General features: G+C 41.9%; 1 protein-coding gene across 2 annotated transcripts in view; it reads right to left on the bottom strand.

Annotated features, from left to right (window-relative positions):
- Nucleotides 1-8,077: 8,077 nt before the first annotated feature.
- The window catches only part of celf5a (cugbp, Elav-like family member 5a), a 171,386-nt gene continuing 159,908 nt past the window's right edge, over nt 8,078-19,555 (bottom strand). The window contains exons 8-12 of one of the 2 annotated variants that reach the window (XM_040129169.1): nt 13,490-13,702; nt 13,092-13,178; nt 11,946-12,089; nt 9,130-9,293; nt 8,078-8,609 (exon numbers count right to left, since the gene is read on the bottom strand). In XM_040129169.1, the coding sequence (XP_039985103.1) occupies nt 9,166-9,293; nt 11,946-12,089; nt 13,092-13,178; nt 13,490-13,702 (572 nt within the window). In that variant the 3' untranslated portion in view covers nt 8,078-8,609; nt 9,130-9,165. Of the gene's footprint in view, nt 8,610-9,129; nt 9,294-11,945; nt 12,090-13,085; nt 13,179-13,489; nt 13,703-19,555 lie in introns of both variants that reach the window. The other variant, XM_040129168.1, reaches the window with a different exon arrangement.

Here is a 19,555-nt window from a genome sequence, read left to right as displayed (position 1 = left end):
CACTTCTGTCCTGGTGGGGTCCTCAGTCTATAAGGCCTGACAGCTCTTCCTATACAGACAGTTTCGACAAGCTGGCTGTGTAGCAGTAGGGATCCACAGTATGTTCTCAGTCCCCTGTGTAAATGTTACCTCTGAGTGCTGAGCTGGCTCCTGGCTTTGCTTTTGTCTGCCAGAGCGCCGCATGGCTCCAAATAGGATTTAGTCTGTGGTTAACACCAGGTTAGAGTCAACAACAGCAGCACACGGTGCTGATGTTTGCACTGTATGTGAACAATGAGTGCTGTGATTAGAGAGAGGGATGTGAACAGCTTTTAGGCCATCAAAAATGCAATTAAGGGAGATCCAGCACACTCCTTACGAAGACATTAAGAATTAATGCTCCATAATTAGTAGATGCAGATTTGATTTTTTTTAATTTTTTTTATCTTGAACTGAGCTAAAATGAACTGACAGCATGTTTCGTCTCATGTGCCCTCATACTCGATCTACCCTCGTCCCATTTCGTTAAATTAAAGACAACACCTCGGTGAGCTGCGTGGTCTGGGAGACGGCTGATGAAACACGCCACCACTTTAACCCTTTTACACGTTAAGCACATTTTCAGAAGCTCGTCACCTCATCCTCTGTTTTAGGAGGAAGGCGGGAGGGAGACGGAGAGGGGTGAAAGAAACGGAGGAAGGCGATTGTGGTTTGGTGGTAAAAACTTTCACATTTGCTCAAGTACTCAGCTTAAGTACAGGCTTGACGTACTTATACTTTGAGTCGTTTGATTTTGTGCTACTTTATACTTTAACTCCACTACATTCATCTGTCAGATTACTAGTTTACTTTTCAGATTAGGATTTTACATTAAAAAACTTATGGCAAACTCATAAAATACAAAACGCATTTAAAGATTAAACCAGTGGTTCCCAGCAGTTTTGCCTGTAACTCCTTACAAAGTGTGTTACGTTCAAGACCCAAAGAGGCCCAAAGAGGTAATATGATCCAATAGTCACAGGGGACATTTTACTTCACAGTAAGTGCTTTAAATTTTTCTACTTTTACTTATATAGGAATGCAGCACTTTTAGTTGTTACAGAGTATTTCTACAAAGTTGTATTGTTACTTTTCTTAAACATAAGGACATGAGTAAATCTTCCACCTCTGGGCTCACCTTACCACCTTTCATCTAAACGCTACTGACTACTGCTCTGTGCCCTGCGTGTTGCAACTGATAAGGTGTGTTCCTCTAGCCTATGTGCTTTATGGTTTTAAACAGTTTTAAAAAGCTTCAGGCCCTGTCCTGATTCACGTTATCTGTTGAGATGCAGCCATCTGACAGTCAAGACAGCACCGGCCTTATGCACTAACCCCACCCGAGAGCGCCCTCCTCCTCTGTTGAAAGCTGATGAGTTTTTCTTGACAACCTGGGAGTATTTCAAATGCGGAAACCCCTCTTTAAAAAAATATACACTGACACTGGGAACTTGTATTTTTGAAAAACCGAAAAAGAAAAATGTCAAATCTTCATGGTGCGGCCAGGTTTGCAGGAAAACTGCCCGGGCCTGCATAGATTGCTCGTCCACCCTCTTTGAGCCATGCAGTCTCGACTTTCCCCTGTAAACAAGGACAATTACCAAGCTAATGAGTTGAGAGGAAAAAAAAACTGCTTGAGTGATTGATAATCTCAATGGGCAAATTAATTTGATATTAATAGAGCACTCGGCAAGATAAATAGATAGCGGTGTGTGAGTCCTCTCCTTGATTGATACTGGACAGATTGATGGCTGTCTTAACACAAGATGTTCCTTGGACTCAGATGAGGCGGCCTTGATGAAGAGACACTTTTGTATCAGCAGATGATCGAGTGTTGAGAGCCTCCTGGGGCTTACGCTTGCTTTGATAGGGATATTTAAGGCATCACACCTCAAGTTAGAGAGACCGGAGGGCTCGGACACGTATTGAATGATAATACCCGTAAAAAAAAAGATAATGGAGAGGATGAGTCGTGATTCTCGCATACGTAGAAAACATCTTAAAGTGAGTTGCATTCGAGCAGTTTCGACTCCTGCTCGATTTGTTGGTGCTAAATGATGCATAAGGTGCTGGTCGGCGTCTAGCTCTAAACCCCTCCTGCTCTGCTCTCGTGAGGTTGTGCGTTTCGCCCCCAGCTTCACCAGCGGGCCCTTCAGCGATCACCTTGCGTCATTCCCGCGAGCCCGACCCCCCCCACGCGCCCAAGCGCCTTTTGCTCAATGACGCACGCGGAGTCTGATTGTTGCGAGCAGGAGCCATCCCGCGTATCTACATATATTACACCCTGTTACATGGGTCAGCGCTGCAGAACAAAGGGCGAGAAGTCACTCATTTCTCAGGGAGTTTGTGCGCGTGCGTGTGCGTGTGCGTGTGCGTGGCTTTTAGAGGGCTCTGGTCGCAGCGATTACACAACTCTTACCGCAGGCTCCCTCATACCTGACCGACTCAATCTCTCTGTGTCTCCTCGGTAATCAGAGTGACAGCGAGCAACTAGACACATCTCAGGAGCTGGCTCGCTGCAGAATGGGTATTGACCTACATATCAAATCATACGCTGCTGGCTTGTGTGATAGAATTTTTTTTTTTTTTTGGGGGGGGTGGGGGTGTGATTGGCATTCCTAATACAATAAACACGTCGCATCCCCTGAGTTTCTGCCTCTACATATGTCTCCTCCGAAATAGGTAAAACAACACGTCTAAGGATAAACCCCACCAGCTCGGAGTTCCTGCCATTTCAGCAGCGGCTTTTCTCCCCCCCCCCCGCCCCCCTCCTCTGCTACTGTAACGGTAGAGCACTGCCGAGAACACCTGGTTGTCTGAGTGTGTATTTTTATTAACGAGTCTGTGTCACCAAACTTTTAACAAATGGCCCCCAGGCACCCCGACGCTCCGAAAAACCCAGCTCGGAAATTAAGCATCTGCATCATAAATCTTGGAAAGTTACAATAATTTGCAATTCACTCCCTCATCAAAGGCAATATTACCCTAATTTATTATCTCCCTGCACGAGGGGCGCGCAAAGGCCGCGGAGATAAGAGTTTATCAGGAGGGGGATTGATTTTCATTAACTGATTGTAATAAAGATGAACTGCCTGCCGCGCGCACTGACCAAGAGCCACACTTTATTGTAATTGGGACAATTTATTTCATGAGCCAGTGGCTCTACTTTTCTTTTTTTTCTTTTTTTTGTCCCTCCCGCTCTGCCCCTGCTCTTCAAAACGTGAACGTCGTGTCTCGGCTGCTCTGCCTCTGCTGCTCACAGCGAGGGTTGGCGTACGAAGATGATGGTTACGACGTGGATGTGCAGAGGCAAGTCAGCTGTCAGCAGACGTTGCGTCAGGTTTCGCTTCTGGCATCAGAGCAATGCAATAGTTATGCAAACTTGACTGATACACTCGATGCCTCCCTTATATCAGTTTACTGCTTGTCAAAATGATAATGTTATTTGCTCCCATGTCTTTCTCTCGCAGCCCCTCGACTGAGAGTGTCTGGTGTTTATGTGCAGCGGTTTTGCTTTTGTGTTCTGTTCCCCCCTCTTATACAGCATGTCCTGACACATATTTCAGTTGTCCCCCTGCAGCAGAGCAGCATCAGGTGACCTGCTAATGGGTAAATCCTTCGGTTTCCACGATGACAGATAATGTAACTCGTCCTACACACGCCAACACCGAGCCTCCCTGTGAGGATGAAACGGGCACACTTTACACCACCGAGGCGCCCCGCCTTTTGAGATGAATTCTCGAGGAGACTCCCGCCTGCTGTAAGAACAACAGAAACTGCCAGAGATGATATGCGGTCGCCACAAATAAATGAAACATAACACGTTTAATAAAAGCTGAAGGATGTGTAGCAGTGACCTGGTTATCCTTTAAAGGGCCATAACACTCATCATCACAGTCTCATCACTCAGCGCGGATAAGGTGTCAGTAACAGAGGGTGCAGCTGCATCCAGCAACATTCAAGGTCCTGGAGGGGAGCAGTTCCTTGTGCAACAACTCCCCCTCTCTTTGCGTCGCGGTTCAGCACTTCATTCAATATTAGTGTGAGAAACAAAACATCCAGTTTGAATTTTTATTGTAAAATTGGAAAAAAAGGAGAGAAAGAGAGAAAAGCCCCGATAAGCATTTCTTTTTGATACATATCTTTATATTACCATAACCTAAAAGAAAGGAAAAATAAAAGTGGCTAAATGAACAATGAATAAATAAATAAATAAATAAATAAATAAATAAATAAATAAATAAAATAGAATAGAATAAATAAATAAACATCAAGTTACATACTTGACCCGATAATTAAATATAAAATTATTAAGTCATTAATCATTAATATGAAGTAATCTAAGCAGCAAGTATTAAGAAATTTCAACAGGGGGAAAAAAAGTTTGGTTTCTCAGGCTAATACAGAACACATAGTTTTTTTATGTTTTTTTTTTTATAAAAAGATACTGCTTTCCCTGTCAGTAAATCCATGCTGCACTGACGCTGCCACAAAAACAGGTGGCGCTCTCCTTTAAAAAGAAAGACAGAAAAACAATACAACCTGTAAACAGCATTTTCTCCTCCAGGTTTAAAGAATAGTACTGAGATTCCTCTTTTTGCGCCCTGTATGTCAGTAAAGTCTACTTCACAGACTCCACACTGCTGTTTATATGTTTTTGTATGCTTTGTGCTGAGAAACCAGAAAGTTAAGATCTTTATAAAGCGACCCCCCCCCCCCCCCTCCAACCCCTCCCTCCGTTTCAAACCCTAACTTATATTTACCCAAAGAAAGGTCCTGTGCTGATTTTCCATAATATACAGATTTCATATTTATAATAAGCTACTATCCTTAGCATTCAAACCATAGTTAAAGAATCATATTGTTAATACGAGTAGTACCATAACCATAATCTTTAACCCGCCCTGCCCCCACTGAGCATGCTCTGAGATTGAAAGGGCACCATGGTAGGATGACAAACATTCAAAAAAAAAAAAAAGTAAAAATTGATGCAAGAGTGAAAACAATGTAGGATAAATGTTACCTTGACCACATGCAGCTTATTTATAACACTAATGGAATCAATACTGCCACTTCCTCTCTTTTTTTTAGTGGATTTTCAGTCAGTTCTCGTCATTGAAAAATGTTAAACAATTCAGTTCATTTCTTTGAGTTCAGTCATTTCATCACTCCCCTTTCCCTTTTTTCTCAATCATATAGCAGATGCAGTATGTATGTATATATATATATATATATATATGCTTCTGCACTACATTCGCAACTGCAAACTCAATCAGGTTGGAAACTGTCTCCATCCACAAACCTTCAATGTTTTAATTGCGTTGAATCAAATTTCTTGTTTTTTTTTTCTTGGCAGAATGAAATTAACTCAACATCTTTTCAAACTCATTAAATTTCAGCCACAGCTGGCATCTTTAATTTGCATTACCCAAGCTGTTGTGAAGGCCAAATTTAATTTAATTTTAATAATTTAAAAAACTCTCCAATAGAAATCCCATAAGAAAAGATTTTTGAGTGGGTTTATGAGGCCCTGTATGGCCCGGGGAAATGAGGGCATATTTCACGGCTTCTAAAAGCTAGTGGGCCCGGACAGGAGAGAGGAAACTTACAGTAACTCCACAGGGGGGAAAAAAGCTGTCTTCTGGCATATATATATATATATATATATATATATATATATATATATATATATATATATATATGTGTGTGTATATAAAATCCACCCTTTTCACTGTAAAAGCCTATTGTATATCATTACAGCCTGAACTGACCCTTGTCCTACACTGTTATACTATATCACAAAATCAATTATTTAATTCTACTAATGAACATTTCCTGTAAACTAACACATTTATGATAAGTTATCTTAAAATTTCAAGGAATCTGGCACACATTTAAAGTCCGATGAGGAGATCTAGTGGATATGCTTGCATAATTTGGCAATTGGTGATGAGAAAAGGCATTTCAAAGACTGCAACAGAACAATATACAGTGAATAAGGGTAACATTTGTGAAATGACTACTAATAAATGACAGTACCCCTCTCCGATAATACCAGTGGACCAGTAATCACACAAATAAAAAGAATGGCTGAGCCACAGTAAAAATAAAAGAAGGGATACAGTCATCGGGACCTGGGAAGTCATTCTGGTGATAACGTTTGATCCAGACTATAGAGGCATAGTAGTCATGTTTTCTGAGGATGGAGCCATAGAGGCAGCATTGTGATTTGATGACCGAAGCTCTGGTGTGTCTAAAGTTTACAGCGATGATCGGAGCGCTGAGGTCTCACAGAGTCCTGAGGGGCAAGCTGCTTCAGGAAGCAAACTGACAACATGAATGGCATGTTGGAAAAACATTTCAAATGAAAAGAAAACTGAGTGAATGTTAACCGAACATATCTGAAGACAGGATCAGGAAAAGCAAACAATTCGTGAAAACAGATTTCATCTCGGATGTTCTTTGTCTCTTAGTAAAAGCATCGCCACAGATGATTCTAGTTTAGATAATTAATCATATCTTATACGACGTGATGTGTTGTGACCACACTGTATAGGAGCCACGTGTGACCGGCGCTAATGGTAAGCTGTCGTCTTGTTGAAGCAGCAGCAGCTGTGGCAGCTTCACTTACAGGCCTGCTGCTGTCTAATTGATGGATCATTTTGCTCTTAGTTTGACCTCCTAAGGCTGGTAATGCCAGGCTGTTCCTCACCGTGTACAAGCTCTTGCTGTGCTATTATACCCTTTGGAAAAAAAAAAATACAGCTGCTCTTCACTGAAGAACTTGTACAATCTACTCTAAACACTATATACAGATTCTGTCGCAGCCTCGTAAACCTCTGAACCTTTTTGGTTTTTTTCGATAATGACGTAGATTTAAGTGCCTTCAACGTGTCCCACAGGACGTGCCGCCCCTGTCAGGTTTGGGGTCCCCTCTGAGACTGCGGATGATAGCAAGAGAGAGAAAAGACTCCCATCCAGCCACAGAGGGAAAAATGAACTATGTCAATCAGTCAATTCATTCCAAATTCCAATGTGTAATTGATTGAGCCTCTCTTGCCCTACGTTGCTGCTCCCCATCTGATCAATATTATCATTATCCTATTTATGCTGTGGGTTAGCTCTCGGGCCCCCGCGAACTGTTGGTCCCGATTAAGAGAGAGATATGCTGGCACTTGGAGGTGAGGAGGGAGAGGGGGAGAGAAGCGAGGAGAAGCTGAGAGCAGCTGGAGGAGCTTGGCAGCAGGAGAGGGCACGACCTGGCAGGGACTGCTGTGACACGCCGATGGACATTTTTACAACTGCTGTCAGGCTCATTTGTATATTTTATTGAGCAGTTACGGATGCTGTGCTGTTTCACTGCTGCGTATCCTGCTCAGCCGGGTGGCACTTTTACCACAGCTCTTTATGGTCAGATTATCTGTAATATCAAGGTTTTAACGATGACAGCGAACGACTCTCGTTTCATTTATGGAATTGCAATGTGCTGACAAGAACCGAAGACAGCCGTACATGGCTAAATACACTGCGGATCTGTGACGTTTGCTTTGAGAGGCTGTCATTGTGTCACTTTTGGCACTACAGGACTCTTTTCTTCTTCTTCCGACACAATAACACCGACAGATCACACCCCCGAGATGAAATACCGTGATGCAGATGGAGCAATGAGTGGCAAAAGAACATATCTGAACATGCCCGAAACAATGTCTAACCCACGTATTCTACGCCACTAAAATAGTACAGCTTTATTTTTGTATACATTTTTTTTCTGTTTTGCTTTAATATTTTCAAACCCAGTAGCTATAAATGTAAAAGGAAAAGAAACCAAAACCCCTTTCCTCTTTTTTTTTTTCAACCTGAAGCTAGTATTTCTTCTTAAGTTTAACTTGTAATATTATTAGTAGTAGTTTGTAGTATTAGTATCATTAATACTATATATTACTGTTCAGAACAATAAAAATGTTTGGTCCTTTGGTCCCTTATGGGTGAAAGATTTGCAGTTCTACTGTTGCTAATGGAAACCTCAGTGACCTCCAAGAGTCATAGTTCTGCGCTTGCTGAGAGAGACGGTGAGAGAATAAGAGAAAGAGGGAAAGAGAAAGAAAGTCTGTCAGTGGACGTATAGAATAGCTTCTCTTTTTCCACTGTTTTTCTTGATCTTCAAGTTTTAACCCTCATTTGTCCAGTACAGTAAAAGCCACAAGCGCCTCTTTCCTTATATATATGTGTATATAATATGTATATAGAAATCTATTTGTTGTTGCTGCTTTTTTGTTTGTTAGTTTGTTGCTTAATTAACAATTCAAGTCTCAACAAGAAAAAGTTCTGTTGTTCAGTCTCATCACATCTTTTTTCAGTTTTTTTTTTCTTTTTGTCTTTCTTGCACTGTGCCATCTGTTACTGTTAAGTCCCTCGGTGAAGCGCCTCCTCCTCTTTCGCATCTTCTTTTTCTGCTGTAACCTATATCTTCATAAGTAAATGCTGATATGTCTTCAAAAATTCCTTATGTGTTGATTTTTTTTAAAACATATTTTGCTTTCAAAGAAAAAAAGTTTGACTCCTCCGAGATATCTTCATGTGTCCTCTAAAACCTGGAAAACAGAAGAAAAAGGCCATTTCAGATCTCACTGCTCATTAAACTGTCATTCCAAAGATCCATTTCTTTAAACTTTGGATAGTTCAATATGGCTCTATTATATCAGTGTAATGGTCTGGAGAGAGCTAACCCACACTGGCACACCAATCAATCTATGTCAATCATGATGATGACAGATTTCCCCATAATTAATACACCTGCTGTGCTGCATATGAAATCGACTCTTACAGTTCCTACATGACTGCAGATACTAAAACTCTGCACAACCTGACAGGATTTAGCTTTACATTCGCTGAACATATAGAATATCTAATACTTATCTGTCAAACAGATAAGAAAACTATAAGCTCTAAAAGTTCATGGCCATCCCCAGAGGTGGAGCGTGCCCCTCAACACGTCAGGCAAAATCAATAGGCACTCTTTAAACCGGAGTTAAATCTTCAGCTTCAGCAGAAACAATGCTGAGGATCTAAATCTTGGACCAGTGACGGTACTTTGACACTTTGTGCGCTCACCTGTGCTGCTGCAATGAATACTGAGGGTAGGCTGTGTCAGTAAGGGCGGCTGGCATCCTTCGGTCTCTTTAGCTGGACTTTCAACCTCTTCATCCCAATCTGAAAGCCATTCATGGCTTGAATAGCTGCCTGTGCACTAGCAGGGTTGTCGAAGCTCACGAAACCTGTGAAGAAACACAAGTTCATCAACTCTAATAAGGCAAATTGTGAGCCTCAAATTGATCTTTAGGGTGACAATTTAAGTCAATATTTACAGACGACGTTTATTACAAATGACTCAACTGGCAGCCAGAAACACATGTATATAAAAATCAAAACAAGTGAGACATACACTGCTTGATCATCATGGCCTGTCTACCTCCCGCAGGAGCCTAGATGGCAATGTTGATGGCCCAGTGACGGTGACAATATTGCTATAAAGTTGTCAGAAAAAATACATTTCCAAGTCCGTTTGTTTAAAGAGTTTTGTTTTGTCCAGAGCGTGAACCACTTTGTTAGAATTGGATTCTGACAAACTGCTTCTTGGTGCACAGCTTCCCATCGAGTTGAAGCCAAAATAACAGACAATGGTGGGACTCTAAAGTGCAACAAGTCTGTGGCTCTGGCTTACTTTCTAAAGGCATCACAGTCCGAATGTGGTCTCCTGGTTGACAGTTTTTGTCAGAGGAGATGTAATATCAAACTGCTCTGTGATCCTGCAGAGAGGCAAGTAGGAGAGTAAAACATCTCCCGAATTTTGACCATAAGAAGGACGCATCTGCTGATTGTAAAACAGGATGTAACAAATCACCAATCCTGGTTAAATATATTGCTTTTGTAATGAATAAACAGAAGCAAATAGGAATTTATTGATATTTGGTAGTAGTGAGAGCATGGTTTACTACTTTTACTCTTACATTTTACAGGGTCTCTTATGCACGTGCTTTCTATAAAAGCAGATTCTCATCCCTCTAAATATTTGCTGCTTTGAGCTAAACAATGTCCTTCTCAGTGTAGCTTTTTGGCATCCCTAGACAGCCCCCAAAAATAAATGAATGAAGACAAGTCCACGCACAAAGTAGTTGGAGCAAAACAAGAGCAAACATAGTTCACCGTGAGGAGACAGGTCTGCTGCAGACATGAAAACCCCTCAGAGCATTTCCCCAAAATACAACCCTCCTCAAACCTACACTGAACATCCTCTTTTCCATCATGTGTAAAAATTAAGCCTTGAGAATCCAGTGACCAGAAACTGCAGTGGAGTGTGTCTACGCTTGATGCGCTCCCCTGTGTCTGTGGTGTCATTAGGAACAGTCGATGACCCATGAAAAACAGCAGGAGCCTCTCCACGTCCACAGCCACCTGGGGGAGATTTCTGCCTTGCCTGCTTGGCTCTTGGTTGGCCCATTAGGGTGAAGGCTGGGCAGCTGGGAGGAGGGCTGAATGGAAGTCTGTAGAAAGTATAGAGGCAGGGAAAAGGAGGTGACCTCCTTACCTGCCATCGGGTTAACACATCTGAGCTGGGAGCAGAGATGTGACGGAGAGGTGATGCGGGCTTAGAGCTCTAAGCCCTCAACTCAGTCCTGTCACACGTTACAAGTGCGCTTTCTCTCTTTCTTTTGCACACCATCAATCTAAGTTTATCCCCTCTTTCTCTTTTCTAGATTAATTACACCAGTGTGCTCCATCCTTCCCCAGGCCTAACATTATGTTGTAAATGCATAGTGTATAAGTCAATACCGCAAATAGCTCTTCTTTCATGAATTTATATGTTATTAAGGCCCCCCAGGGAGACAGGACCGGCGATCAATTTTGCCCAGGGTTCTTCGGTTCCCTGAAGTGAAAACAAATGCTAATCCATAATTGTCCTTTGCCTTTCTTTCCCCCGACATCTCTGCCTGCCTCCTCAAAGTTTTTATAAGCCCTGGGGCTTGTTGGTGTAGGCTGACGGAGCTAAATGGGACAGGAGGCATGGTGGTGCTTGAATCAGCCTCAGCAGTGAGGGTATTGACAGATATTGGGGTTACAGAGAGGTAATGTGGATGCTGATACAGCACCTTAAAGGTTTCCAGGTCACACAGCTGCCAAACAGAAACAAGGACATGGACTCTGATCGACTGCATCATGGCTAGTTTGGCTACAATATACTCAGCACATTTTTTCCTCGGTGCTCATGCCAAAACACAACAGTCATCAAGATGCAAATTCAGGTCAGTCAGTCAGGGCTAAGATCATTCAACCCTCTGTGTCTGTGTGCTGTCAACTGTCATCAGAATCTACAACATTTAAGAATATATACATATATACACACACACACGTACACACACACATACATAAATTGTTTTTTTTTTAGAAATGTATATATTTTTTAGTGAGCAGTACGAAAATATTAAATAAAAGCTTGAATTTTTGTGAAAACTTTCACTATGAATCTTCACGTCTAAGCTGTGAGCTTTTACACAACACCCAGAAATGTCTGAACACTTTGAAAAAAATACAAGATATCAGGCTGCGAAAACTGTTTTGTTTGTGTGAAAGTGTACATTGCTATGTGCCCAAGTACTGAAAGCATTCACTATGCATTTACTTAGAAAGTGTTTACTTAAAAAGGGAGTAAGATGTTTTTCCCCTGTATTGCTCTCTACTTCTTTACATATGATAAGTGTACAGACTTGTGCACCCAGACCTGCCATTGTTTCATCTTTATGTGAAAGGCAAAAAAAAAATCATACCCTGAAAAAACCCTGAAAAAAAAAAAAAATAAGTCTAGGACTTTGTCAGTAAAAATGTGGAGAAAAGGTAAAAGTCAATGTGAGAGGCAGAGAACAAAAACACACCGAAGCACTTGCTCTGGTTGGTTGCCCGGTCCATGAAGACCTTAGAAGAGATGACAGTGCCGAAGGGCAAAAACATCTGCATGAGTTCGTTGTCTCCAAACTCCTGTGGCAGGTGGTAGATGAACAGGTTACAACCCTCTGGACCTGGATACAGAGAGAGAGACAGGGAGAGGGTGTTGGGGGGTTTCAAGAGAGAAACAGTTGTGAATTTGTTATTTTCATTTACGCAGTCTCTCATGTCGACAAAATTATGATAAGTGGAAATAGATTTCCAGAATGTCTGTGACATTGTCAGTGATAAAACATTACCATTCTTAAACGCACAAGAATAAAATGAAAAGTGTGATGTATGAAAAAAATCAACCCTTTTTAAAAATAATAACGCATCATATATGTATATATCCTATTCTCCCTACTCTCCCTCGACCCAACAGTGGCTTGACTGCCTCATATACGGCCTTCAATCATACTTCCACAACTCCTATCTGACACCGTTATTTCCAAATTTGAAAATTTAAGACATAGCTAATTCCAAAAAAAACTGCTGTTACTAATTCACTGCAATTTTACTCAATTTCAGCACAACCTGAATTTTTTTTTTGTAAACCTGCAGTAGGTGTGACTGGACATCATCACATTGCTTACTTTGAATATCTTCAAAGATGCTACCACGATTTTCTTGCAACCTATCTACATTTTCATTAATTGTATCTATCTGGGTTGCACTCCTACTATTCTCACATCTAAGAATTTGATTATATACGCTTTAATTAGTGCTTGTGAAAAGAAGCTTGGGCCTTTGTAGATAATGTATAACCTATTTTCACATTCAACAGCAGTTGTATTAACATTATTCTATCATCCTTATGCTTTATATATCTATTGCCTAAGACTGAGATGTGAACTGCATTCAGTAATTCTGTTCTCTCTGTTCCACTTTATTTATCTATTAGAGAGAATGAGATGTGTACAGTATTAAAGTAATATTCTTCTCTCACCCTCCCATTCTTTATATATGTATTAGACAGAATGAGGTGTGTATAGTGTAAAAGCAATATTGGTCTCTCATACTCATCTTCTTTATATATCCATTACACAGGATGAGATGTGTGAAGTGTAAAAGTAATAATGTTCTCTCACCCTCACCTTCTCTCTGCTGCTGCTGCTGGATGACCTGGGGTGGTTGGGGCAGTGTCTGGCCAATGGGAGTCAGTGTGGTGGCTGGGTAGATCGCTGCAGAGAGGTAGAGAGAGGGAGAGAAAGGAGGGAGAGAGAGTAAAGGAGAGGGAAGAGTGTAGAAACGAGGATCCCACAGAGAATGGTGTCAGGGATGTTTAAGGTCGATCACACAAGCATAACGTGTAATCAAAGGCTCTCTGATGTTATATTCTAAGGCAGTGTCCTACATTATCTGAACGGCCTCGCACTCACACGGTAGATACCCTGCAGTAATTGTCTCCTAGCTGCTACTCATTTAGCATTTACGGCAGATTGTAAAAACCTCAGAAATATAGTATAGTAAACAGAGCATTCCTGGCTCTCACCTGTGTATTGCTGTACTCCGGTGAAGGCTTGCTGGAGGGTGTCAGCAGCAGTGGGGCTCTGGGTGGAGTAGGGAGGCAGGCCATTGGTGTACACAGTCTCCACGGCTGGGTGTCCGTTGGGCTGGTGAGGGATGCCGGTGAATCCGTTGACGATGGGCGTGACGATGCTGGGCACGGCGGAGGTGGTGATGTTGGCTGGTGGAGAACTGAGGCCTGCTGGAAAAAAGGTTCACTGTTACTGAATCAGGAGGGCTCCATCTGCATGGCTCTACATGATACCACAAAAACAGTCACAATGTGTTCTGATATAAACAAGTGTACACATAGAAACGCTTTCCTATTGTTTACAGAGAGTAAAGACTTGCACGCACACCTCGCACAGGCAGATAAACACACACACGCACAAAGCTCCCGACCAGAAGCTACACTGCATCTCCTCTCTAATGCAAGGACATGGCGGTGACGCCAATCTGTCACATATCTGCCGTTTGTCGTGACACATCCTGCAGGATAGCTGGGAAGTCAACGTGTGAAAAATGAGCCTGCCTGTAGTATTTGTGCGATACCCTGCTGGCTCCTACTGCTCAAGATGATGAAACCACTATGCAACTTCTGAGAAGGGAAAAAAGAAAAAAGAAAGAAAGAAAGAAAAAAGATCTGGACTAGATAGAGGGCGATTACAGAGGGAGATTTGCTTGAATGAGCAGGTAGCAAAAACACAAAGATGTCTCTTACTTTTATACATCATAAAAAAGACAAAATAACAACTGCTGGCAGTTTGACAAATTGGTGGGTCATAACATATATGGTACACCCCTGAAAGGCAGCTGCGGGAAGGTTCATGAGTGGAATCAAAATTGGATGCTCCCTGTCCTCTCTCATTCAATGCATTTTTAAAAGGACCCTCCTTTGGAAAGTGTTTCCAATTATGCCAGGAACGTCAAAGTACCCATTTCGAGCAGAATCTCACTGTGTGATGGTCTCTCTAAAACGGCTGCTCCGTGGCAAAGCATCCAAGCTTGGTGAAGTACAGCTCCTCTGAGGGCCACCTCTCAATCTGGAAACCCTCACCCTGATTGGACAGAAAGCCCAGGTTGTCACGGAAACCCTCCAGCATGCCATATCCCCACAATCTGGCGCCTCAGTAAAGAACCCCCCTGTGTGAGGTGGTCCAGATAGGGTAAACAATCACATCCAGTATAAACATAACATTCGCTGAAATTAATGCTAATGCAACGGTAAATATGCTGTACATCACATGCTGAAACCTCCCACCACTGAGTAATATCATCTACATATCCATATGGGATCGCTTTTTTCCCCTCTCCTCTCCCTTCTCTTCTCCTTCTTCCTCTCCCTGCCTCAGCATTTAAGTCATGAGGAGGCTGACAGTCACGCTGACTGCTGTGGTGACCGGTGGAATTGCCCGGGTCCAGTGAGAGCTGTTGTGTCTTTTGCATTGCTTTTCTTTTCTTTCTTTTTTTTTTTTTTTTTGGAAGGCTCCCCACGATTGCTTGTTTCCTGCGGAGCTGTGATGAATTAGACTGCAGCTTCAGCCCATTCTCCTACCAGGACCCAGGAGACCAACGCTCCTATTCTGAGGACTAGAGACAGCTAGTCTGCTTGGGCCACACGCACTCTACTGTACCGCCAGATAATGCACCCTCTCCATCATCAGGCAAATTCATTTTCCAAGGCTTAGCGGTGCTGTGGGAGAATGCGTCTATGTATGTGAAGCAATTATATTGGTAGTAGGAGTAGCGGTGGTAGTAGTAGGTGGTAGTGTGGATCCCTTATATGCAATAACATAAGTTCCAGGGTCAGCAGTTGGACGTGACATCTGTGGTAAAGGAGAACACATGACACAACTAACAGACTAGGACCACCGAGTCCAGTCAGGTTATCATGTTGGAAATGTCACAGCAGGGGATAAGCATAAGAATCATAAGTGTAATAAGACAGTATTGATACGGTAGTGAGGCAAAGCTCGGAAACATTTCACACCCAATAACTAAACTAAACTGAATGCTGAAAAACACTACAGTAGCTGGGTTATACATGTGCTGGGTTACTGGATGGGCTCATGATACAGGGAGAAGACAATAAGCCACACCATGCCCAATAAAACAATGATTACACGAGAAAGCAATTTATATAGCCTAGTCATCATCTTTATCCTCACTGCCACAATGGCCCAATATCCAACACGAGCCGACTCTGAAAATGTTCTCCTCAGTTGAAATGGGGAAGTATTTCCTACTATCCTGAACTAGAAAATAACAAGACATTTTCATTTTATACCTCAGTGGACATATAGCTCTTGCACTGTGGAAAATTGTATTCATAGCCTGTTTACAATGCACACACAAGAGTGCAAATATACATGTGGCTGTCAGTGTGTGCCGCGTGTATTGGCCTGTAATAATGACATGTTGTTCCTTACTCTGGCGAGGCTGAATACGAGGCTATGGGACAGCAGATTACATATTCTATACAGTGAGCACTTAACTATCACTTTTCCACTCTTATTACTGCAAGAAAGAAGTATGCAATGCTAAATAGTATGCGTATGTGTATGTCGCATATATATTTATGTCATGGAAGCAAAATTACATTCATGCAGGCCACTTCTTGGAGGGGGAAAACTGTTGATTTGCTCCTTACGATGATTGCCTCACCGAAGAAGTCTTCACATGCCACAGAAGTATTTATTATGCTAATTATACATTCAAATCAACGTGGAATGGTATACCCATATTGGAGAGTGCAGTCATTACCAGCACAAGGACTGTCTTTCACTGGAGCAAGTAATAAGCACTCAAAACAGATGCTTTCATCTAACTGATTTTAGACTCAGAGAAAATGTCTGTTTGGTTCTGAAAGTGTGAATAATAAATCTGAATATGGGAAGGGCAGCTTTTTCTGAAGTCACTCGGTATACCCCCCAAAAAATGGATAAAAAAAATGAAATGAATGCAATTCCAAATTAACATGTTTCAATTTGTGCCTCTGACTTTTCTACACAATTTTTTTTCTATTAAACATGCAAACGCACATCAAAATACATATTTAAATGCGATTAATGCAAAAGGTGTTCTGTGTCACATATAGGATGGTCCTTCCACTTACAATCCCTGAAAACCTATTTATTCAATTGGCTTCTTACTATGAGTGCTGGTGTCCTACATGTCCTACTTTCCATCATAGCAAATACCAGCTTTATGCATCTGGGAAACATTCACCTTGGCCTGCCTGACAATGTCCAGAAGAAAACCCTAAAAACTGTTGGAGCGGACCAGGACACTGCTTGTTTTCCCTGCTGTTAAGGTCCTGTAGGATATGCAAACCCACCAGTGGACCTCCGAGCTATGTTCCCTCCACCATATGTAAGGCATTGCACCACTTGCCTGTCGCGCCGTCTCCTTCCAGTCTCAACAAAACCTCCTTGGACAAAAGCTTCCTCTAAACTCCTGTTACAGTGTGGAAAAAGCCCCTCCTAGCAATGTGTGGGAGAGGACGATGGTCTCCAAGCCTTTAAAGGCAGCATATACACACCTCTCCAGACCACACAATAAAAATGTACATGTTATTAAACATAATATACATTGTAATTCCATGTGATATTAACACTAATTATAAAGTATGCGCGATATATTTTCAGCTGATGTTAAAAGATGACAATGTGAAACTTCCACCATCGACCTTCAGCACTAAATACAGAAACTTTCCACACTACTTAGCCTCTAGTGCTGTCTGCTCTGCTCCTCAGGCTAATGTACATACAATGCACTGACCATACCAATGTGCCCGACTTTCAGATCCCTGAGCAGACCAGATGGGAAGCTTGTGAAGCTCTGCTGCTCGTACGGAGCTCAGCTTTACTCACACAGCCCAGATTTGGTCCAGGCGAGGGCTGTGGCTGTGCTCTCTCAAAGTACTGGCACACACCGGGAACAGTGGTACCTTTTGCTGTAACAGAGCTGCTCACTTCCACTCCCAGGATTTGTTATGATTCTGATGCAATAGACCTGATTTAACCTGAAAGGGGGGGAAATTTATATCTGCGGGGCAATGGCCCTTTGTGCAACCGGAAATATTTCTAAGATTGATATCTTTAACCTTGAATATAATTTTTTGTGATTGATTTTGGGAAGAGTAAAGTCTTAAAGAAAGCAACTATGGTGCATTCATTTTTACAGATTGAGATGGGCTTTAAGCTGCGGGTCACACCATCAGTTAAGACACATAGGTGTTCATTTCCCCAGCTGTTTCATCTGGCTCTCAACAGACTACCCAACTGTGCTTTGATTCAAATAGCTTGGATGTGATGCGTCACTCTCGCAGTGAATCTTTGGGATTCTCATCCGTTCTCATCAGCTAAGTCACCGCCATGTAGTGCTGGTCTTTCAATATGATGTTGTGGGTTAGTTCACATTTAACCTCATTCAGCATCTGTTTGTTTTAGAATTGGACATTAAATATAAAATGTCTGTATGACATGTATGATGCGTCATGGAGAATAGGTGCACATACTGAGAAAGATCACTATGTCAAACACCTCATTAGTTTCATGCTGTTTGTCACCATGGAAGTGTTCCGCATCAATGATGTTACCATGCTTGCCTCCAGCGAGGATGTTAAGATACATCCAGCCAGCCTATGAGTGGGCTGTCTCTGGATGTGGAGCATCTGCAGTATATTTTGTGTAATGCGTGCTTGTGCATGTACGTCTTTGGTGTAGAGAAGCACCATGCAACAGAACATTAGAGTGACTTTTATTACACACTTCTCACACCCTAACAAAGCATCCTTGACACTACATGCTCCTCACCACATAGACCCAGCAAGATCCGCATCTCTCTCCGTTTCTCCCTCCCTCTCCTTTCTCACCCTCTACCCCCCTCTCTTTCTGTTACTCTGTCTCTTCCTTTCTCTCCCTTGTTTTGTTTAACTTTTATTTCTTCTGCAGCGCTTAGGGAGCGGCACCTGGTGAACATTATTTTCAAAAAGCATCATCATGCATCATTGTAAGGATACATGCTCTAATCAGCTAAACCATCTGGCAAACTGCTTATGCACCATCAAGCTTAAATGCTTTGCATCTGTTGATCAAATGGATGTCTCATTGTTTTCAGAGTAACACCCTTAACCTCTGAGCCTCTTTGTACATCGGCTTGCTGTCACAAACAAGAATTTTTATGTTGCAGAGGTTACACTGATCATTTAAATACAAGATTAATGCCACACATTTACCTCAAGATCAGAAAGGTTTTTCATCTATTAAACTACTATTGGAGCTTTCTGTTAATGCCGAGCAGTTTGTGTAATTCAGAAAGGCGGTAGTGTAGCTATTGTAGCTAATTGGCCAATTGCTCTCATTTTGGGAAAGGGGACATTAACCTTTCTACCCTTTATTCCTTTGTTCATTTGACACAGCTGCCAAATGTCAGAATGTATAGATTTGTTTTGAGCACTAATTTGGTTGATGAGACAACTTAATGCATAAATTAAAACCTCTGCAAAAGCAGAGAAGCACTCTGCTCCCACACCCTGAAAAAACAGATTCTGATATTAAAATGAATTATTCCAGTGACTCATGGCAGACATCCTACAGTCTCTCAGTAGTGTCAGAGTCTCTTGCCTACTTATACAGACAGCCTTGCTGGTAATGTTATTTATGTCAATGAACCCTAAATAAGTCATAGCCACTAGTGCAAAAGAGGAGAGAGAAAATAGCTGTGTATACCAAAGCAGCAAGCTAGACTACCGCTCCTGCAGCTGCTGGCAGCTACACACAGATTAATGAATGAAGAAATGGGAAATAAAACATTTCATATTTATGACAGTCCTTGAAAATTCATAAAAGCCATGCCTTCTCTTAAGGATTAATAATATATTACATTCAGTAATAAAAGGTAATCAGTCGACTGTAGTTTACACAGAGGCATGTCTGAAAGCAGATAAATGGCACCACTTCACACACATCAGATTCACAGACAGTCTCTTCTCTTGTCCTCCCTCTGTGTCTGAATGACATAAACGTAAACATATTTATCCTTGCCTAAG

This window comes from Xiphias gladius, chromosome 6 (assembly GCF_016859285.1).
Source record: "Xiphias gladius isolate SHS-SW01 ecotype Sanya breed wild chromosome 6, ASM1685928v1, whole genome shotgun sequence".
Taxonomy (NCBI): domain Eukaryota; kingdom Metazoa; phylum Chordata; class Actinopteri; order Istiophoriformes; family Xiphiidae; genus Xiphias; species Xiphias gladius.
This window is presented reverse-complemented; position numbering and strand designations above follow the sequence as displayed.